The following is a 22,857-nucleotide window of genomic DNA, read 5'->3' on the forward strand; positions in this document are numbered from 1 at the left end:
AGGAGCTCTACCAGGTACCAAATGGCATGTCTCCAGGGAAGCTCTCCCATGGGATGGTGTATGGCGTTGTGCACCGAACTGACAACAACCATAAGAAAGAAATGGTGGTTTATGGCTGGTCAGCTGATCAGCTGAAAGAGGAGATGAATTACATTAAAGAAGTGAGTTATGCTTTCAAGCTTCAAAATTTATCAAATACCCTTTCCGTATATTCTTGTAGAGCTGTGAGTGTATATGGGATGACTGATGTCTAGCCCAACACCCGAATTGGAATAGGTAACCTCCTCTGAAGTTAAAGGCTTGCCTTGGTAGGATTCCAGTTGGGAAAAAATGCGTGCTCTTTACCTGGGAACTGTGTGGTCCAGACTCGGGGCCTCTGTGCCGAGTGATACTTGTTAATGCATGCTGACTGGGCTACAGCTGGGCAAGCAGAGTGCCAAACAGGGTTCCTGTCCTGAAGCCTTCGTCCTTTCAAATGGGATACAGAAGAAACTATGTGAGGAGACACTGTAAAGGAGAAACTCTCTCCTCTCTTCCTCAGCTTGCCCTGTCCCCAAACCCCTCAGTTCTGAAAAGGCTCCTAAATTAGGTCACATAGTAAAATCACTTGGCTGTATTTTGGGGCAGCATTAAAATAGTCAGCCTAGTAAGAATGACTTTGTACTACTTTCTCTGTGCATGCTCATTTATCGTAATTAGCAGAACCTCTCCTGAAAGCAAAAAAAAATGCATTTCTGATGCTGCTGGTTTCTGTGCTTGAAACTCAGCAGCTCTTTGCCTGTTAGTCCTTGGCTCGCAGGCTTTGGCAATAACCCCCTAGTTAGACTAGGGCAAATAATTTGACCTTCTCTTTCCATCCACCTTCCCTACCCAGGAAGCTATTGGTCAATGGTTATCGTTACTCAAGTGCAAACTGAGTTGATATCAAAGGGAGGAACACTGAGTCAAGCCAGCAGTGTAAGAGACTGTAATGGTGTGTGCTCTTAACATCTGCCTGGTCTCTAGCTGTCCCCACTTGCTCCTCTCTTTTATTCCTCACAGTTTGTTAGCTCCTGTACTCACCACTCACGGTCAGGGTATGTCACTACTGCAGGGCAGGCAAGGGGTATGAGCTGCCTGGGCTGCTGGTTTCCTACCCATAGTTTATCTGCCCTGCTGGAGTGGTGTCAGGTGATGGGTGAACTGGCACGGGGCAGGGCTGGCTCCTGGGCTGCGCTGTTTCTGGTACCTGGCACAGATTGCTTCGACCGGGACCATCTCCCTGCCCTTTTCTGTTCACAGCCGGCTTGTGGCATGGAAGGACATGTCAACCAGGTGAACTGCATGTCTTGCATGGGTGTTCAGGGTACTGATCCTTTCAGGAAAAAGTGGGGAAGACGTGGGAAGAGATGTCCTGGCCCTTATTCTCCCGTCTTGTGGAAGCTGTGTTCAGCTATGCAAATTTGTGAACTTTAGTCTGCCAGATAAGTTTCGTCTTTAAAAGTAGAGTCTTAAACAGGAGTCCTCAGCTTATGCCACGTGTGTGCTGACTTAAATAGAAAAAAAATGATGGGCCACGTCAGAACTGCTGACTGTTTCCTCTGTCTGTATCTGAGTCAAATTCGCACCTTGCAGGAGGGGGTGTGCGTGTGCATGTGTGTATGTGTGGGTAGGGATGGGGAGAGGGGTGCTTTCCCGAGGTGAAGAGCAGGAGTCAGCTGCCTCCTTTGTTTCTCATCCTAAAGGGAGCATGTAGTTTGGGGTAGGTTTGTGCCCACTTGGCATAGATTTGGTGGCTAATGCCCCTCTTCCTGGGAGGAGTGGGTATACTGGAGAGCTGCTAGAAACGTCCCCTCTTCTGTACGGCCCTACTGGTGTTTTGTCTTCGCTCCTTCCCCAAGCCTATGCAGAGATGAGGTGAACACTCTGCCCTGGATTATCTGCAACCAGTCTGTGTTTGATAGAGCTGAGGGGGGTGGAAGAAGGAGTTTGAATGACGTAGCTGGAAGGCGGACTGTAGACAAACATTTAACTAGTGTTTACAACGTGTGCTCTTGAGAAGGTTGGTTCTGTGCATGATTGCAATGGCATGTACACCCAAGCTGCCTTACAGCATGCTTTTTTTAAATTTTTTTAGAAAGGCAAGGTATAATTTACATCCATAGTTCTTAAATAAAATTGAGTTCTCTGTTCTTCAGATCTGAAATTGCATTGGTAAATTTATGCTAATATCTTGATTAGCTAGATACAAGCCTAAAAGTCCAAAATTAAAGGGTTTATCTTCAAAGGATACTCAGGGAAAACTAATTAACCACTTTAAAAAGTATGAAGGTGTATTAAACCCATGTGTGGATGCTTTTTTTCTGAAAGAAAACATTATATGCTCAAATTAATTTTAATTCCTTTAGTAATCAGGTTAGAATGAGTTATGGATAATTTAACTGAAATTCATTATTTAAATTATTAATTTACAAGTGTTTAAATGTGTACAGACAAGTTTAGAATTACTCAGAGACGTTTATTTGTATAATCTCTACGTAGAGAAGTCTTGAGACTTAAGTTTTTGTCGTCTTCTTAAGAGTAAATTACTGCTGATGAAAAGGTAGATGAATAACGGAAGTTACTGAAAGTAACAATTGAAGACGTAGGAAAAAAAATCATGTCCTAGTATAAATACTATCATCAATAATTTTAACAAAGGTATTTGATTTTTTTCTGACACCAGGTGAGAGCAACTCTGGAAAAAGTAAGAAAGAAAATGTATGGTGAATACGATGAAATGAAACGAAAAATACAGCAGCTTACAAATGAACTGAAAGTAAGTGTACATTCATTTGTAGGGAAAGCATAGGAGAATGACTGTCCTGGTGTTACCTAGAAACTTTTTTTTTGCTTCAGCAGAACAGAAATAATTTCTCAGACCACTTTAGTTCATTATTTTATGTGACATCTATACTTTTATTTCTTTATTTTTCCCTCCAGGAAGGTAAAGTAGGACAGGGATGCTTTTGCATGTGGAATTACTAATTGTCTGCTTCTTGGAAATAAAAGAATGATCTTGATAGCATTATCTCTGTGTATTGGTAATTAGTGGAGTTTTTGTACCAGTAAGCTTCCAGGTGAACTGAATAACTAACTTACATAATTAAGAGTAATGTGCAACTTAGTTGGCGTCATTTTAACAGACTTTGCTCTGTTTACTGACTTTACTGTTCAGACATTATAGTAAAAGAAGTAGCAGTATTCTTTAGTCTTAAAGTGCTTGACAGCTCTAAAAATTACTTACCTTTTGGTTAAGTGAACTTTTCAGTGGTCATTTGATGACCTCTCTTTCTTCTGACATGCTGCTTTAGCAATAAAAGCTGCTGCATCTGTAGAAGTATCCTTCATATTAAACTGCTGAGTTCTGTGGTCCAAAATGTCTCCTGAAAACTTGCTGTGGATTTTGTATTCAACATTGATTTTTACAGCCCTGGTTCAGATGAAGCTTTGGCAGTTAAGCATCTTCTGACTTCAAGGGACTGGGACCCTGACTTGTGCCCTTCGGCCATCCTCACTTGGAGGCTGTATTATGTATAAAGATCAGAACTTGCTGTTAAACTGGTACTTTTATTCTGTGGCCACTAGTCTCAAAAATATCAACAACAAAAAAATCACTGTAACTTGAGAGGAGGAGGGAGAGAAAGCTGAATTTCTGTAAACTGTGTTAAATAGTCTTAATGATGCCGAGGTAAGTTGCCCACGCAGTATGCATGTAGGCAAATGCTGATTCAGGCTCAGTTTTGTTGTGTTTGCTGCTGATCCTTACTGGATAGTAGAAGTGATAACCTGCACTTCCAGATCTTCCATCAAACCAGTAGAAATCCCGCTCAGTCTGAACATGTCTCTTAGTTAAGGGTTTCTGACCAGCTCTGGCAGTTTATGAAGCACTCCTTCTGACAGAAATGGCACATTACGAGACACCCTCCCCCTTTTTTTAATACTCTAGACTGCCTGTAAGAGAGCACACATGTCGTTCTGCCTAATAATGTACGCTTGTTTTGGTTGGTTGGCTGGTTTTTCATTTTGGTTTTACATGACTGCCATCTTTCACGCTGTTAGGGGATCCTGTTTAAAATCCTTTATACACTCTTCGCTTCAGCTTGGAATCACTGTGCCTTTTTCCTATCAATTTCCAGGACTACTTTTTGTTCATAAAGTTTGTTTGAAATTTGTACTTCCAATATCCTGCCCTGGGCGGTATGCTTCTTCACACAAGTTCTTATCTTGTAACTTTCTTAATCCATCCAAAGCATTTCTGCTTTTGTTTGTTTGTTTGTTTTTACATAAGCAGATGTGTATATAGGGTTAACAGTAACTACTTGGCTTCTGTTCCCTTAGCTGGCCTAATCTGTGTGTGTCTTGGTTACTAAACGCTCATTGTTCTCCATATCAGTCCCTAGTGTTCTTACGTTTTTATCAAGAAACAAATCTGGTCCATATAAAAATGTGAGTTGGGCTGGCCTTCATTAATAACATTTTATTGCTCTTTATTATTGGATGGTTCATAATTATTTACACTGTTTGGGTTTTGGTCTCTTCTTAAATGATGTCATTTTGCGCCTTCTTTTTTTTTTTCCCCCTCCAGTTTTTAAGTGTGTGTTTGTATGTAACAGATGATGAATTTTCACACAAAAAAGCTCTCTACAGACTTCTCCTACCTGCTTTGTAATGTTTCATCCTTAAGTCTTCTTGATGTTGTTTCTTTACGGACCTGATGAGTCAGTTTCTTCTTAATTAAGGCTATTATTCTACAGTTCACCCAAACCTAGATTTCCTTGGTTCTTGCATTCTTCTGCATTTCACTCTGTGACTTTGTACAAGCTGCCCACTCTGTGTATACAAACTTTCTGAATAGACATCTGCCAACTGTCGTCTTGTCCTTTCAAAATAACAGCTTTTACAGGGATTACAGCCTAGCAATAAAGATAGATACTTTTGCCTTATTTCTATTAGTATATTTGGATTCTAAGTTTTGTTTGTTTGTTTCTGAGGTGCAAGAATATGGTTTGAGGCCTGTGTATTTTAAGCATCCTAGCACTGTGAAAATTAACCATGGGGTCCTTCTCTTCTGTGGCTCCCTTTGAAAGAATAGGTAAACTTGATCATTATTCAATATAAAACTTTTTTTTTTTTTCCTGCTCAGGTGACAAATGCTCATCAGGAATCCTTAGAGAATCATGTGCGAGTGCAGGCTGCAGCCTTAGATAGCTTTAGTGAAATGAACAGCTCCTTGACATCAGCATCAATAGACTTGCAGGTACATTTTAATAGCTGTTTCACAGCTGACAACTGCCTTTTCTCACTTGGATTTAAAAGCATACATAAAACATGGATGATGAATACAGATTCTAACACTAAACAAGCCCATAAAGTACTGTCTTGGATATCTAAGGCAGTTAATTTAGGCAACTAAGAAAAAAAAAAAAATCCAACACCTGTGTTTTTAAAAAACCTGTTAAAAAAGTGTACAATAAAGAGATACTGATCTGCCGCAGACTAATGCCACTAGTCATGTCTCTACAAAATATCTAAGGTGAAAATGGGATTTGTTCTGTATTGTGCAAAACTACATCTCCTGACTTATTCCTGCCTTCGCTGGTTAACAGAAATGGAAGTGGCATGTTTGGATGCTAAACACTTTGAGACTTTACATACCTGTGAAATGTAGGGGGAGGGAGAAGGTGGGAATGAATTTTCTGTTTTAAAGACTTCCAAATTCCCATGTATCTGAGCTGAACAACTTAATGTTACTGCTTTCTTGTGTGTCACAGTTTTTCTCAGTCTTGTGCATTTAATTTCTAAAGCACGGCCCTTGGAGAGAAGAAGGGAAGATTTTTGGAAGTAGCATTCCTACTGAAATCTATCCATGTTCCTTTCTGGTTTTTTTTTTTTTTTATAGTGTTTCAGGACTTAGTTTCTTCATGGAAATATCTTATGGCAAACTAAATACAACAAAAGCCATCATGTTAAATGTTAAAACTTGCAAAACTGTTCACACTGCATTGATACGTCAGGAAACTCTTAAATGTTCTGTCTGTTCCATAATCTCTTGACTATATTAGTTCACCAAATTATTTGTGATTTTTAATATTGGTTTGCCTCTTTCTTCTAGAAAACTCTAGTGGATGTTACATTGGAGAACACAGATATAAGGGAACAGATAAGGAATTTAAAACATACGCATGAGCAGTCTATGGAAAAGCTGAGAGAGAAGCAAAAGCAACTGGAAACAGCACAAATTGAAAATCAGTTACTGAAATTAAAGGTGAGGTATATAAACTCCCCTAAAATATTGCACAGTAAGGGCATTACGAGTGTGTTAAATGAATTCCTTGGCCTTATTTGTAATGGGTTCTTCATTCTTCATGCCCTCATCATTCCCTACAGCTGACATATTTCTGTGAATCAATGCTGGTTTAATAACAAAGAATGGCAGCTGGCAGCAGTCGGTCCTTCGGTAACATGGGGTGACCATTCAGGGATTTTGGCAGGTGAAAATTCAAACCATGAAATAGTTATTAGTGTCCATTGCTGTAAGTAAAGGAATATTTACACAGTGCTATAAGTATTTCTTGATGTTGAATTTGTTTATTGGGTATTGCACAATTTTTAATAGATAATCTGTTAAGACTTATGAGCATGAGGTCAGCAGGTATGTGCTGTAACAGCAAGTGTCTTGGAAAGAGAATTAAGCTGTTTCTTTCAGAGAAACGCAAGGGACTAAAACACAAACTGGAAGGTTTTGTATGCTAGAAAGTTTGACCATTTTCTCCTCATCTGCCAAATGTATTCCTTTAATCTCATTTAAAACAGAACAAACCACAACCGACCTCTTCCAGAAACCTTAGTGTCTCTTAAAATTGTTCAAAATAGACTGATTTGGATATGGTACTGTATCAGAATTTGTCACTGTGAAATTAGGTGACTGCTGGTTTATTCATGGTTGATTTTGTCAGAGATGGTGTTTCTTTTTGGCTCCTTAGTGACTTGCTTCATGCTTAATGATGAATGGTTAAAAAAGAAAACATTAACAAAAGTCTATTTCATCTTACAATTCATGTTCTAGTTTCCTCTCATAGTGAAGCTTTACAGGCTATAAAAGTAGCTGTATTTTGTACCTGCTGTTGTCAGCAGGAAATAAAAAGAGGGAAAAACCAATTAATAGAAGAAAACAAAGCTGATGCAATTAAGATTTCAAAACAGAAATTTGGACTTTACTATAATCTTTAAGGACGTGCACCAACAAGTCAGGGAAAGGTATGTCTGCTTCTAAGGGCAGAGAACTGTGGGTTAAGTCCCAGTTCAACGGAATGCTTAAGGATTTGTTTATCTTCAAGCATGTGCCCTGCCTTATTGAGGAAAAAGTTTAAATTTTGCCCTCAAAGTTGCAGTTTTATTACAAAGTTAGTGGATAAAATACCTCATTGCTGTCTTTAAAAGTTAAACAAAAAAATTGTATATCAAAGATGCCAAAGACATCTGGGATTTAATTCCAGGGGTGAATGTAAAAGAATGGAGTGGAATCTGGGAGGTTAGCAGTTGAAAAGCACTAACTACCGTATGGCATGATTATTTTCTGGGTTGAAGAACACACCCATGTAGCTTATTAAGTAGGTTTGGTTTGTTCATACAATCATAACAATAACTGAGGTTGGGTGCTAAAGTGTCCTGTAACAGGTGCCTTGATGTGTCATCATTTTTATGCTCTCCATTGCTGTGGAGGGACAGTGACAGAGATCATAGAATCGGAGAGCCACAGAATCACAGAACGGCAGGAGCCGGAAGGGACCTCTGGAGATCATCTAGTCCAACCCCCCCACTAAAGCAGGTTCACCCAGAGCAGGTTGCACAGGATCACGTCCAGGTGGGTTTTGAATGTCTCCAGGGAAGGAGACTCCAAAACCTCCCTGAGCAGCCTGTTCCAGGGCTTTGTCACCCTCGAAGTACAGAAGTTTTTCCTCATGTTCAGATGGAACCTCCTGTGCCCCAGTTTGGGCCTGTTGCCCCTTGTCCTGTCACTGGGCACCACTGAGAAGAGCCTGGCCCCATCCTCTTGACACCCACCCTTTAGGTATTGATAAGCATTGATAAGGTCCCCTCTCAGTCTTCTCTTCTCCAGGCTAAAGAGCCCCAGTCTCAGCCTTTTCTCATAGGAGAGATGCTCCAGTGCCCTAATGATTTTCGTGGCCCTTCATTGGACTCTCTCCAGTAGTTCCTTGTCTCTCTTGAACTGGGGAGCCCAGAACTGGACACAGTACCCCAGATGTGGCCTCACCAGTGCAGAGCAGAGGGGGAGGAGAACCTCCCTCGACCGGCTGGCCACACTCTTCTTAATGCCCCCCAGGATGCCATTGGCCTTCTTGGCCATGAGGGCACATTGCTGGCTCATGGTCAACTTGCTGTCCACCAGGACTCCCAGGTCCTTCTCTGCAGAGCTGCTCTCCAGCAGGTCGACCCCCAGCCTGTACTGGTTTGTGGGGTTATTCCTTCTCAGATGCAAGACCCTACACTTGCCCTTGTTGAACTTCATCAGATTCCTCTCTGCCCAACTCTCCAGCCTGTCCAGGTCTGCCAGTGTCAGCTGCCCCTCCCAGTTTTGTGTCATCTGAAAACTTGCTGAGGGTGCGCTCTGTCCCTTCATCCAGGTCATTAATGAATATGTTGAACAAGACCGGACCCAGTACTGACCCCTGGGGAGCACCGCTAGCCACAGGCCTCCAGCTGGACTCTGCACCGCTGATCACAACCCTCTGAGCTCTGTCCTTCAGCCGGTTCTCAGTCCACCTCCCTGTCCACTCCTCTATCATATGCTTCCTAAGCTTACCTTATGGGAGACAGTGTCAGAAGCCTTGCTGAAGTCGAGGTAGACAACATCCACAGCTCTCCCCTTGGCGTGACTGGCTGAGTGGACATCACAGAAGGCTCTCAGATTGGTCAAGCATGATTTCCCCTTGGGGAATCCATGCTGACTACTCCTAATAACCTTCTTTTCCTCCACGTGCTTAGAGATGACATCCAGAATGGGCTGTTCCGCCAACCTTCCAGGGATGGACGTGAGTCTGACTGGTCTGTAGTTTCCTGGGTCCTCCTTCTTGCCCTTCTTGAAGATTGGAGTGACATTGGCTTTCCTCCAGTCCTCAGGCATCAGCTCCCTCAGCACTTGTGGGTGCATCCCATTGGGGCCCATGCCTGTGTGGGTGTCCAGTTTGCCTAAAAGATCCCTAACCCAGTCCTCCTTGTCCAAGGGAAAGTCTTTCTTTCTCCAGACTTTCTCCCCTACCTCCAGGGTCTGGGATTCCTGACAGCCAGCCTTAGCGGTGAAGACTGAAGCAAAAGCGTTCAGTAACTTCACCTTTTCTGTATTGTCTGTGTATCTTAAGGAGTCTGGGTTTTGATTGTTGGCTTTTTCTGAATTATATGATTCTTTCAGGCTTCCCAAAATGTGAAAGGTTTCATGTTGTACTGAAACTTAATTTAACTGCGCTCCATCTCACAAAGTGCAGGTTGCTACCACTGCCCCAGCATTGGTCTAGGTGAGATGCCAAAGGGGGCAGCTGCAGCACAAGTGGAGTCCTTCAGAGCTCAGTCCCTTTTCAAAAGATGAAATACCCTGTTGTTGTGCTACAGGGTAGTAAAACAGCATGTTCCTACTATGCGAGATGAACACAAAGGTTTAATAAATCTTTCAGTCCTTGAAATGAAAAAAAAACCCAAACCCCTAAACCTTAATCATCAGAACCAGGTATTTTGTAGGTGTGTAAACTGTAGTTGAGCAGGGAACACTTTATTCTTCTCCCAGATGAAAGTAAATTCCTCCTCTTCCTGGTGTTTTTGTAGCACCCACAGCATTTCACTATAACCTTGTCTGATTTATAGCATCTCTGCTAAGAGAACTAAATCCTGGACTAGCTATTTTACTTGGCTTTTATTGGGGTTTACAGAGTAGATGGCTTTAAACTGTGAATATCCTATCTGGTGTTTAATCACTGAGGGTGTGGTTCAGTCAGTGTTCTGAGCCAACAGAGGGGGGGGAAATCCTGTCTCTCAATTACCATTCCTGCCCTCTTCCCTGTAGCAGTAGTAAAATTTCTGGTCCTGTGGTTAAAAATTAACTCTTCCACACCCCTCAGTGTATTAAGTTTGACTGTTCCCTGATCTGCTGCGCTCCATGGTCACCCCCGTTCTTATGCCTATGCAGACAGCAGTGTGTGAAAAAGCAAGAGATGAGGGGAGGGCACAGCTGTGTCTTCTAGTTAACAACACGTACTTAGGTCCAGCTTAGAGTAATTACTGCTTTGAGTGGTCATGGTCATTTAGAAACAGGAGTTGAGTCTAGACCATCTCTAATCTATGCTGCTGTAAAATGGGGGGAGGCAATGTCTTTCCAATGGGGAAGCAAACCAAGTGACTTGGAGGCTGTTATGGAAGGGCTCAGTAAAGAGGCATCGCCTGGTCTTGGATCAGCAATGATTAGCTAAATTCAGACAACGTGAAAGTTGATGAAACAGTAACTTCTACAAGTTCAAATGACTTATATACTGGCAAAGTGTTGTAAATGGCCTCGATGCAAATGAGAATCTGCTTCAGCAGTGTCAAATTTATAACAAGGTGGAGCTGGAGTTCAGTGTTTTTCTCATATCGTGTGAACTCTGTTTCTCCTGCTGCCAGCAGTGCTGTACTGACTGATGTGTCAACTTTCCCCTCTCCTAGGTGGAATCGTCACAGGAAGCCAATGCTGAAGTCATGAGAGAGATGACAAGAAAACTGTACAGTCAGTATGAGGAAAAAATGAGAGAAGAGGAGCAGAAACATAAAGCTGAGAAAGAAATCCTCCTAGTACGTATAGCCAGGCTGTAAGAGTGGTGTTTAGCTTGGTGTTGTTTCACAATCGCTTAGTGCTCCAGAGTTGACCTGTGCTCCTTCACTCCCGTCTCTGTGACTAGTCGTGGCACAGTTACTAAGCCTTCCAAGCTTTTGGGGTTGTAGAGCTAAGACATGAATGTGTTCAAGCACAGTAATAGTAATGATAATGTAGATTTCAGAATTTGAAATGGAGTAAGTTGGAGTTTTGACTTCTGATTCTCTAAAAAAAGGAAAAGATAATGTCCAATTTTACCGACAGTTTAAGAAGGGGAGGGGGAGCAACTTCACTGGACACTACTGGAGCAAGAACTTCTCCTGTCCCCCAGTTTCCCTCCACCCCCAAGTAAAACCTTTATATGAGCAGTTAGTTACTGCATTTTTCTAACTGATAGAGGAAGATAATGACTGACATTGAAGGTAGATTCCCCAGTCTCTTTCTATTCCTCTTGTTTTATATGTGAGGAAAGTACAAAGCTGAACGCAGCAAACTTTGTTGCTTAAAACGCTATTTTCTGCAACAGCATATTTTTCTTATGCTGTTACTTCATGGCATCCTCAGAAGAGAAAACAACTATCTAAGACATGGGTAGTTTTTCTCAGATTTTGATAATTATGCTTTACAAATAGCTATGCGCTTCAAAGTGTCCCAAATCTTTTGTTCGATACAATTCACATTTAGGGTCACAACTCTTCCAGACTTCTGGGCAGGTATAGTGAAAAGCTTTGAGCTCTGCTGAAAAGCTATTAGCCTGGCTCTGTGGCCTTAAAAAACATAAATAAAATCTTCATTCATACATTGGATGTTCATGTGACTGTAAATGTTCTTATTTGAAGGAGGAAACGAATCGGCTTCTGAAGGCTATCGAAGAGGCAAATAAGAAGATGCAGATTACAGAAACAAGCATACAGGAAAAAGACCAGCGAATTGGTGAGCTGGACCGACTGATTGAACGCATGGAAGAGGTATGAGAGTTAGTCAATTGCTGCCTTTAAAGGAAATACAGAGTGCATGGAGGAAGGGGGTTTTTTTTTGGTTTTTTGGCCTCCTGTTCAGTACCCTGCTCAGTGACATACCATTGCTGTTTGCATCTTACTTAGTGATTGTATCTGCATAAGTAGATGGACCTGGACTACCGTAGAGACACTGTGATTAAGTGGTTCTTTTATCTTTCTAGTGGTCTGTACAGTCAGGGCTACCTAAGGTGTCAAAATTTATTTCATAAATTAACCGTTATTTTAAAGAAAGAGTTTAAAAGACCATTCCGTGCAAGTCTCCTAAGTCTAATGAAGTAGTAATCATAAATGATCCTAAGTCTCTTAGGAGTGCTGTTGGTAGGTCCATTAAAATGTGTTTTAGTTAGGAATAGACCTTACTATTTAGCTGTTTGTAGTCCCGATTAGAATTCTATCTCCAAATTTCTCCACATGTGAAGGAAATGCTACACTGAAAGCTCCAGACTAAAAGGTTTTGAGGGTAGCAGCCACTTAATGTGCCACACAGATATCTTATTTAGAATATGGCTCAGAATATTTAGAGGAGAGAAGAAAAAATGATTTTTACTGCCTTTTAATCCAAAACTTAGGTTCTTGCTTTCCTGCTAGCATTAAAAAACTTTTAATTATTCCTCTCCCTGGCTAAATATTCCCTACCAAACTGTAATTGAGAGCAGGTTTTTGACAATTTACTTTTAAAGCTCTGAAAGCAGAAGAGCTTTGATACGTTGACCTGTTGCAACACTGGCAGCACTACTGTAAGACTAGTTGTAGCAGTTTTTGCGTTGCTTCTTTTTATTTCCTGCTGTTCCATCTTCTCCGTTATGGACTTCACTCTGGGGCAAAACTCAGATTAGTAGTCAGATGATTATTATTTTAGTATATTCTTAAGCCTAAGACTATCACAGTACTTCTCCTTGCATAGTACGCTGCATCTGAATCCAATTTGTTGAACCTTTTCAGATATCTGAAGAAGCTTTATATCTTCTGTCTCACAGTTACAGTGAAATTTCCTCTTCATTTGCTGGTATCGCTCACCTAACCGAGAATGACTGACGCTGAGTAGCGTCACTTCAAGCGGTGTAAGAGCAGCCTTTCCAAAAGACTCTGATGCTCTTGGATGTACTTTGGCATTTCTCATTTCATTCCGTAGCAGGCATCTCGTTATCGTTACACGCGTGTGCCTTGCTAGCTGAAATACAGACACAGAGAGCGTTCTAGTAAGTGGAGGGAATACGATCTTCTGTTCTTACAAGTCAAGTGTTTTTTCACCAGCTTTAGTTCAGTATAGTAAATATTTGTTACTGAGAAATAGATTTTTATAAGCCAGTCTTGTTGGCTTGACTGGTTAGTCTAATGTGCGTTTGTATTGAGCCCCTTTTGTCCAATGCTTGCAAATCTAGTAGTAGAACTAGCGATTACACTGAGAAATCATTCAGCTTCATGTGCCCCTTCAGTAGCTTCATTAACTTCATCTGGGCTTCAGCCTACAACTTGTCAGTATTATGCAGTGGATAAAGGATTGCAATATCGTTCTGAAGTACAAACGAGTTTCTTCACATTGGTTATTTAATTTGCTCTTATCTGGCTGATACTTGCAGAGTAAAACTGAATGCCTCTTAAATTGGCGTTTTATCCACTCATTCAAGTGGATAGCAGGCTCCTCTTAATTTGTGTTGACTCAGTCCCCAAGTCCTTCTAGATCATCATGAGCACTGTGCTGATGGACACCTAGAAAATAAACAGGAATATTTTGGGGAAGAAAATAGGGCAATACCTCTTATCTCAGCCTTGGATTGAGAGTTCTCTTTAGAGGGATAACATAGAAAATTTGACATTTATGTAGTTAAAGATTGTGGTGACTCATTTTTATTAAAAAAAAAAAAAGTCAGTTTCAAGTACCACCGTACATCTTTGAGTAGGAAATTGAAAACTCAGATCTTATTTCCATGCATAGCTGGGAATTTGATTTTATTATCATGCATTCTGTGCTCCTGGCTATAGGAAGTGCATGAATTTTGTTTAATCAGTTTCTATTTTCATTTCACAAATGATCTTTTGAATTGCAATGAAATATGCTTTGTGAAGCCTTTACATTTTGGCACATGAAGAACTGAAGGATAACATTTCTTGTTTAGGAACGTCATCAGCTGCAAAAACAACTCGAACTAAATGAAATACAAATATCTGGAGCAAAATCCGAAAACAACTCTGACAGTGAAAGGTGAGATATGTCTTGTCTGTGGAACTTCTGGTATTGCTAGGAAACTTTAGGGGGTTTTTTGTTTGTTTTTGAAGACACATGAATTTTACTCTTTCTAACTTTAAAACTGCAGTCTGGTAGGGGATATCTGAGTGTAAGTTTATTTACATATAACATATCAAGAGGATTAATTTTTGCAACAAAAAATGCTTTCATGCATCTTTCTTGAAAAGTTGTTTGCAAACATGCAGAGTACATTTTAGATGGAACAAGTTGTGATGTATTTGTGGACTGCATTTTTCTTAAATCTTCATTCCCAAATTCAGCACAGTTTTAAGAGAAAAGACATTTCGTAGCCTATATTGAGCTGTAGGACATCCCCTTTGAATAGATGGACTCTTGAAGAGAGCAGGAATTTGGCATGTAACTGCCAGAGTTGTCTTTTTTTTTTTTTTTTTTTTTTAATAAAAGAGGGAAGGCAGGGAATAGATTTGAGGCTTGGAGGGGCAGGTCTGCGTGTGCTTTGCACATTAACATATGCACATGAACAAAATGAAGGTGTGAAAGAAATCTATCATGTAGCATCCCAGGGAAGAAACAAACTATGAATTTATTTGGGGAAAGCGAGGGTGCTGTTATTGGCAGTGACAGCGCTCTGAATGTTTGTTATCAAAAGCATGTGCTCAGAAGAAAGATCTCGTGGTGTGGTGGCACCTGGATGTGCTGTTTCTGCCCACAGGTGGCATGTGCATCCATTACTGCTGCTTTGAGAGTGACAGAGCACCACGACCAGGCCAAAGAAGGCTTCAAGCAAAGCCAGAGGCAAAGTTTCAAGAGAAATCTGTCCAGCACTGAAATGGTGTAACTGCCATTGGAGTGAAAATTGCATCTGCCACTCGAGGTTTATCTGACACTACTTGAATGATAAGCAGAGACTGAGTAATTGTGTTTGATTGCTACTTATATTTCTGTGGCACACAGAAATTCTGTTTTAAGGCTTTTCGCATCCCGCTGTTCTGTAGGAGGCATAACCATAAAAGGAGGGCCCTGCCAAGATCATCTCGCTACCTAGTTGTGTTGATCTGTGACCAGCTTATCTGGTTTCAGGGTAATAACGGCTTTTTACAGCAGCCTGCTGAAATAATAATTTAAAGTGACAGATGTTGCATACAACATAGACTATGGAGATGAAAGATGATTGCTTTCCTCCTGTACCTCTGGATAACAGATGCCACTCACTTCAGTGAATCCTGCCCTGTCCCCTCCGCATGAAAAGTTTCGCAGCAGTAAAAAGGGTAAAGGCAACGTGTAGACAGGAATTTGTGCAATGCAAGCAAGCACACGGTTGCAGTCTGTGCAATGCAAACAATGAATTTGTGTTCAGATGCTAAAGTCTGTTCTCAGTTCTCTGTACCTGTCTGTACCCAGTCAGCCACTTGAGCTCCACCGGAGGAAGGACCTCTGTTCCGTTGCTGTCAGTGCTTAAAATTCTGAATCTTTCAATGAGATACCAAATATGTGTCACAATTGCAGTCAAAATGTAAATCTGTTTTGTGAGACCTTACTATGCAGGGCTGACAAACCTGCAGCAAGGCCTGGATCTTCTGAGTCCTTGTCAAAGTGCTGCAGTTACAGTTCTGTAGAGTACTTCACCGTTAATAGAGACTCGTTCTGGGGGGAAACAGCATACAATTCAGTCAGTCATTGGAATCATGTCATACAGTTTGCCATCTGCTGCTTCGCCTTAGAATGGTTGTTCTATTTGCAGCTTTAACACTTTCTTCTGCTGTGCACAGACCAAAAGGAAAAAAAGCCTTTTTGTTTTTGATTCCCCTTCTCCACTGCTCAAATTTTGTCCAGTCTTGAGCCTAGGAGTACAGAAGTTTATTTCATGATTGCTTGCTTTGAAGAATTTCAGGAATTGATGTTCAGATAAAAATGGAGGCTCCCATGGCCAACGTGCCAAAAACTTATTAAAAAGCTTCCCTCCTGCTTCTTTGCATATTCTGAAACTACTTTTCTGGCAAGCTGTCAGACCAACTTGTGGCAGGACTTCTGTGGGTGTTCAATTACTGCGTTAAACAGATTTGAAGAAGTGCAGAATCTATTTAAACAATCATACATACAAACTTAAACATCCACAACAATTCCTGCTGACTGTTGATGAGTTAATACTACTCTGGTAAGCGTTCTGCTACTGTTGGCAACTATCCCAAATCCTTGACTCAAGGCTTCCCTGTAGTAGGAGAGCTTTTAAAAGGATGCCAGCAGATGTGCTTCCTGGCTTTTATTTAGTATATATTTCCAAAAAGTTTGCAGGTGGTAATAAGTCAGGATAAATGTGTCCTTCTGATGATAAAGATCTGGTTTTCTAAATGCCTTTCACTTCAAGGAAGAACAGACATCTCAGGGAGATGAGCTTTGTCACATTGGTTAATTGTCAGCAGTTCAGGCTCTGAGTAAGCACACCAGAATGCAAGACAAAGGTGAGTTAGCTTGGGTGGAGACAGCCATTTTGACTAAAAGACTACCATTAAAATGTACTTTGGACAAATTGACATCTGTCGGTGGAATTTGGCTTGCCTGCCTCTTGACCTAGGGTTCCTGATTTATGGTGCGATCGTGAAGGTGGTTCTTGTTTTGCTTCTACTGCATAGCTCCCCACTTCTGTGCTTAATTCTTCCCCGTTTTGCTAGGTCACAGCATTTGGAGGAGGTAGCAGCTAGCCTAAGAGAGCGAATCAAACATCTGGATGATATGGTCCACTGCCAACAGAAGAAAGTCAAGCACATGGTTGAGGAGGTGAGATCTCGTAAATCAGTTCTGAGTCTTTTGGGAACACTGATTCTCTTAGTATGTAATTCAGAGAGCGCCCTGTTGTGCGTGCAATTTCCTTGTGCCACCTTAGTTACAAACAGTGGAAGAAGAGTTTAGTATCCCGAGCTAGTGAAGCAGAAGGACTGGGTGAAAGCAGTTTAATCCAGTGGCTGCGGGTTACATACTGGGATTATGCTGACACTACTTCTGGAGCTCTTTGTGGTAGTCCAGGAAATCCAACCTACAGCTTGCAACTTCATTGGAAGCATTCAGAAGGTAGCTGCAGGAACAACGCAGACTAGTCATTAGGAGTCTCCTTCCCGTACAGAAGTGGAAGGCAAAAACTGCCCTGGTGGTTTGTTTTTTTTTTTTTTTTTTAATGTGGTTCCTCACAGAAACAGGCAGGCAAACACAGTTCTTCACCACTCATCTTTTTTGCCCTAGTTTTGGGACATCATCTTGGCTGATGTAATTCCCTGTAAAATTTTAAGTGCCTTTCTGCTGGAAAGCTGCTGTAAGTTACAGGCTACCTACCTGGCAAGAAACTGTTAAGCAGTCAGAAGGCTGTAATTGCAAACATTTCTGTTTCTCCAAGTGGATGGAAGAATGACACAGGAAATAGGTAAATGAGGTTTAAATTGGAGCTTTACAAAGCAGACTGACACCACTGTTACACTGAGCCTTGCTATTGCCCAGAGAATAGACATTCATGAGATATCTTTTATTGGTATTTGGACATCACACGTTCACAAAATCAAATGTTTGGAAACCATTCTAGCCTAAGGCGCTCTTTCTGCATTCACAATGTGCTTTTACAGCATTTCTGATTAAGTATGGAATTTTTCCATTTTTGTCAAGGTGATATTTTTATATATATATGTAAATCTATATTTATATATATTTACCTATATCTGTTTTGTTTTATGACATTCTGATGTAGTCCTGCTGTATGATCAGATATGTGATACTAAGTGTGTTTTACACAGAGGGATGCAATGGTATCTACCTCTTTGCATTAAAGTTCTTCTGGCATGTCATTGGTGTAGAATGAGGTTTTGTTTCTAGTTCAGCTTGCCATTTTCACTATTTTCAAGCATCATAGCAGGTGGTCTAAAACTGACCTAACAATCTTTATACCTGTTCTATTCAGGAAAACTTCTCTGATCCAATAATCAATTCCATCTGATTAATGGATTATGGGAACAATTATTTAATTTGTCTTGTATCTCTGTAAACCAACCATCATATTTTGAGCTTTTTTTGTTCTAACCAAAAGTTCTAAAGGACTCGTCACTTTGTGATACATGTGGCAACCCAGATGATTCTAGTAATATATACGAGGACAGTTGCCTAAACTTTGCCCTTTATTGCTAAATATATTTTAAACTGCTCGATGTAACTTGACCTCTAGTGGGCTGCATTGGTAAAACAAATACTTTCAGTTCCATGGGGTGTTCTGGCAAAAACATGTATAAAGCTAGGGCCAATGATTATTATTTCATAAATATTAGTTTTAATGGGTGAGTTTAGCTTCCTGATTCCTTGTAATGTATCTCTGCTGATGCCTTCATATACACAGAAAGCCCTTCTAGATCTTCTGGTTATCCTATTTAACAAGTTAGGTGACCAACTCACTACTTGGCTGTCAAACATGCCTGCTTTTAATTGATGTCCGACTACCAGCTTTTCAAAGTAAATTAGCTCTCTGTACAAATCCTTGACTGCCATGTAGCCATAGGGAATATATTTTTGCTCCCTCCTTTAGTCCTTGTGTGGTTTAGTTTTTCTTTAATTCGGTTTCCTTAAGAACTGTACGAACACCTGCAGCTACGTCTGTATTTTCACTAGGGAGCTGTCTTGTGACAGAGCTTTGACCAGGTCAGATGGTACCAAATGCGTTAGGCCCTTAATGTTTTTTTAATGTGCTCTCCATGGTTTGTGTTTGTGCTGTGTTTGAGGAGATAGCTATGATACAGTTGGCATACGCTGTTTTAAACTGGACTCCTTAATTAAAGGCCTAAAAATAGCAGCTTTAATAGTACAGAGAGAGAAGCTGTCCACCATGGGGGAAGATAAAAAGCACTGCAGATGTGTATGCCCTGAGCTACCCATGCATGTGGTATTTCTCATGATTTTGTGTTCTTCTCTGTGTAAACATTAGAAAATTATTTTCAGGCTCACTTTAAGCAACCCTTACTAACTATGCCATAGAAGCTGAGAAATCAGTAACAAAAATACTTCTTAAAGGGTAGGCTGTTGACAGAGAATGCTATCTGAAGAGTCTGTTCTGGAGTTAAGTTAGAAACTAGTAAGCAGTGGCACTAAACATACTTTCTAGAGTAAATAGGGAAGATTTACTATTTAAGCCCCAGAAAATGTGTTCATCGGGTTTGAATGCGCGTCCTCTCTACATTAAATTTAACTGAATGCAGAACATAATGGATAGGAATATCTAGGAAAGTGTCATGAAAACCTGCCATGTTACATGTTATTGCAATGCTTTCATGGCTGGTATCTGTAAAATAACATTCCATCTTAGGGTTTACGAGGGTCTTATAATGATCAGTAACTTACATTTAAATAATATATAAAGAATATATAAATAATAAAAATAATATTTAAATAATATAATTGAGAAAGAAAGAATGCTCAAAGCGGCTGGAAAGCCTGCTTTCTGATCCACTTAGCTTCTCTGTTGCATGAGAATAGACTAAGAAGTTGGAAGGAAGGGGAAAGAAAGAAAATAGCCAAAATTAGCAGCAGTGCTTTTGTTAGAAGCTGAAACAAAGCTACTGTGTGAACGAGGTGAGAATAATGGCTAAGCCTATGCTGGTTTGACTACAGAATGAGCTTTATTTAGTATGAATCGTGGTATATTCAGAGACAGATCTGAAGTTTAAATGAGGGGTTTATTCTTTCAGCGTAAGCCACAAGAGGTTTATGCTGTTATCATCTCCAATTTAGACAAAATGCAGCTACAGCAATGAACATCATTTCAAAGGGGTGCTGAACAAATAAGATACACTGCTTCAAAGTCATACGGAGAACAGTTAAAATTGAACAAGTACTGAGATGAATCTGCTGGCTGCAAAATCACAAAATAGATTGCTCTTCAGGCCTTTTTAGGGAGAGGTCATGGATCATTTGCAAGTGACAGATGCAGGGCATTCTGTAAAAGAACAGCAAGCAGTCAGAAGGAAGTGACAGAAGCTTCATAGTGGAGTTTTGTGATGCAGTAGGCAGCTCCTTAACACCTCCAGTGCTGTTCTGATGGCATTTAAAAACGTGTTAGAAGGCTGTGGTCTGTCCTGATCTAGGCATGCGTGAAAGGGGGTGCTGGCAGAGGAGCATCAAATGTGGGAGGCCATGGAGGAAAAGAGTATTAAAGCCTTCCTTTTCACAGGACCCATCTTGTTGGTACTGAATGCAGTAGATATGTGCCCTGTGGAACTGAGCTCAGACAGGGAAGGGCAATCACAGTTCAGTGTGCTTATACTCTTAGCAAAGAAGTCAGTTGCTTCTAATTTTTTTTTCTCTAAACATAAATCCTTCCATCTCGGGCATTAACAGAACTTTTTTTCAACTTGACCTAGTCAGACCAGTCATAAATTAAATAGGAGCATGGAAAATGACTTTCAGAAGAAAATAAATGGAAGAAATAAAATGGAATTTTGCTGGAGTCAGTGACCTTCAACATCTTGGTGTGTTAGATCCCACACACCCCCATTTTTCAGCCTTGTAGGGATTCTCTGCTGTGAGAGCCAAGATCACAGCCCATTAGAGCACCAGCTGAGCAGAAAGTTATCCTGCATAGTCTAAAAGCCTCGTGTTCTCGTTAAAGAGAGGTTGCAGATGATTTAAGGCTGACAGATTTATCCCTGTGTTGAACTTGTTCGTTAGATAAATCTATTTGTTCCCAGCTTAGTGCAGTACATTTTACATGAAGTGCTGGCAGCTGAAAGTGCAGGTGTGTAGAAACCCAGCCCTTTTCTCATACTATCTGTACATAGCAGGCTTTCAAAAAGAGAGAGGAGACAGATGGCCAGAGTGGGTCGCCTAAAGCTCAGTGGTGAAATCAGTAAACATTAATAAAGGTAGGACTGGTTAGCAGCTTTTTTTGCCTTTTTTTTTTTTTTTTTTTTTTTTTTTAGCCCTTGCCTTTGTAGCCATCTTGAAGTATGGCTGGGCAGAGAGAGACCTTCAAAGACAATCCAGGAAAATGCCAGTTCGATCAGGGGAAGAATTTGAAGGGAGACTCACAGCATGAAAGGTGGAAGCATGGGAACTTGAGGCCCTTCCACTAAGGAGTTTCCAGTGAATTGGGCAGGCAGATGTGGGCACGGAGGCACTATGGGAGGGCATGGGAAGCTGCTACCACATTGTTTCTTTCAGGTTGAAATTTCTGTTGTTCTGTGGGAGGGGTGAAGGCTTGTCTTTTAAGTTGTCTGTGGTCAATCAGTTTATCCTGTCTGTGCCAGTGTAGGAGATGGGAGAGAGTTTAGTGTAAGATGAAACTAAAAGTCTTCAAATGCAATACAAAACATTGATTTTAAATGAGCAACTCAAGTATTTCCTGGCTTGATCTCAATTTCCAATCTGGAGAGATTTAAGAGCTTTAGTTTTGAGATTTGTGCAGTTGACATTGAAACGGACTGCAGTTCCATGGCACAATAAGCTTATTTTATATGTAATATTGTTTTGTTATTGAGAAGCGGGAGAGGGAAGGAAACAAGCATTTGCATTTTGTAAGCAAGGCGAGTGGGTTGATGCAGATATAGGGAGCTGTTCTGAAGGAGCCTGAGAAGAGAAAAGGATATTTGATTCCATGACAAGAAATTACCTACAGAACTCGGATTTCACATGAAATTCCCCTAACTACTGAATTGAACTGTCTCTAGGTCATGGCCCATGAGCTGTTCTCCAGCTTTAGTCTCAGATTCGTTGGATAATAAATGGTGACCAAACACCAGGGAGAAGCTGTGTCCAGTTCTGTTGTGGAAGACATTTGCGTGAAAGGACAAAGTGCTCATGAGCAAACGATGTCCCAAATACAGAAGATACTTTGTGTTGCACAAATGGGGAATAAAGAAGAACTTTTCCTAACAAAGACTTAGTAACCAGCTGAAAACTTCTGTACCAAGATACTCCACCTCCAGATACATAGCAAAATATCCCAGTTTTAATATGGAAGTAGAGTTTCAATTTTAGGTCAAGTAAAAGAAGCCAAACAGAACCACAGAGGACGAGAAGATGGAATTACCGGCCGCAGACAGATGCCAAATTTTATAAACCAAGATCTGCATTGCATAGTGCCTACAGGAGAAACAAAAGAACGACAACAAAATATGCAACAACAAATGTAGAAAGAGAAATCTACCTTGGGAGCTTGGAGGAAGAAGATAAATGGCAGAACATAAATAACTCACCACCCCGCAACTCGAGTGTTTCCTGCCTGAGTGGACTTGGAGCAATGCAGTGTATTGCTTATCTGTTGGCAGAAGTAGAATCGCTGCGGGTGTTCGCTGAGAGCGTTTATGCACACGTAGCATCAGCTCTTTCAGCTGGGAATTGCCTGGCCAAGTCATTAATTAGAAAACTTGCATGTTCCTAAGGTAGCTCTTCATAAGGTGGGTTTCAACACTGTTAGACAATGTTTGCAACTCGTTGGGACATCTAGGCCCTGTGGGCTGCTTTAGCAATAGCTGTACAGCCAAGTGCCATGTGGTCATGCAGCTCGTTAGTTTAGGAAGGTCTCTTAAGTTGATGCATTAATTTAAATCAATCAGTTGTTACTTTTGCTTTAAATACAATGTGAGTTTTAAAATACAAAAAGTACTGAGGGGTTGCTCAAGTGATTTAAGGAGGATTAAAAGGCCAAGGTGCTCATTCCTATTTACTATATTATGTTCCCTGTAAAAATTTCAACACTCTTGTCTAGCCTCTGATAAATACCACTTAAG

The 22,857-nt window shown here is 40.8% G+C and overlaps 1 protein-coding gene across 1 annotated transcript in view; it reads left to right on the forward strand.

Annotated features, from left to right (window-relative positions):
- MYZAP (myocardial zonula adherens protein) overlaps positions 1-22,857 on the forward strand; it is a 47,877-nt gene that overhangs the window by 15,819 nt on the left and 9,201 nt on the right. The window contains exons 3-10 of the mRNA XM_086471427.1: positions 3-161; positions 2,705-2,797; positions 5,165-5,278; positions 6,134-6,286; positions 10,732-10,857; positions 11,719-11,847; positions 14,016-14,101; positions 16,777-16,882. Of these exons, the coding sequence (XP_086327553.1) occupies positions 3-161; positions 2,705-2,797; positions 5,165-5,278; positions 6,134-6,286; positions 10,732-10,857; positions 11,719-11,847; positions 14,016-14,101; positions 16,777-16,882 (966 nt within the window). The remainder of the gene's footprint in view (positions 1-2; positions 162-2,704; positions 2,798-5,164; positions 5,279-6,133; positions 6,287-10,731; positions 10,858-11,718; positions 11,848-14,015; positions 14,102-16,776; positions 16,883-22,857) is intronic.

This window comes from Leptosomus discolor, chromosome 11 (genome assembly GCF_034619465.1).
Source record: "Leptosomus discolor isolate bLepDis1 chromosome 11, bLepDis1.hap2, whole genome shotgun sequence".
NCBI lineage: Eukaryota > Metazoa > Chordata > Aves > Leptosomiformes > Leptosomidae > Leptosomus > Leptosomus discolor.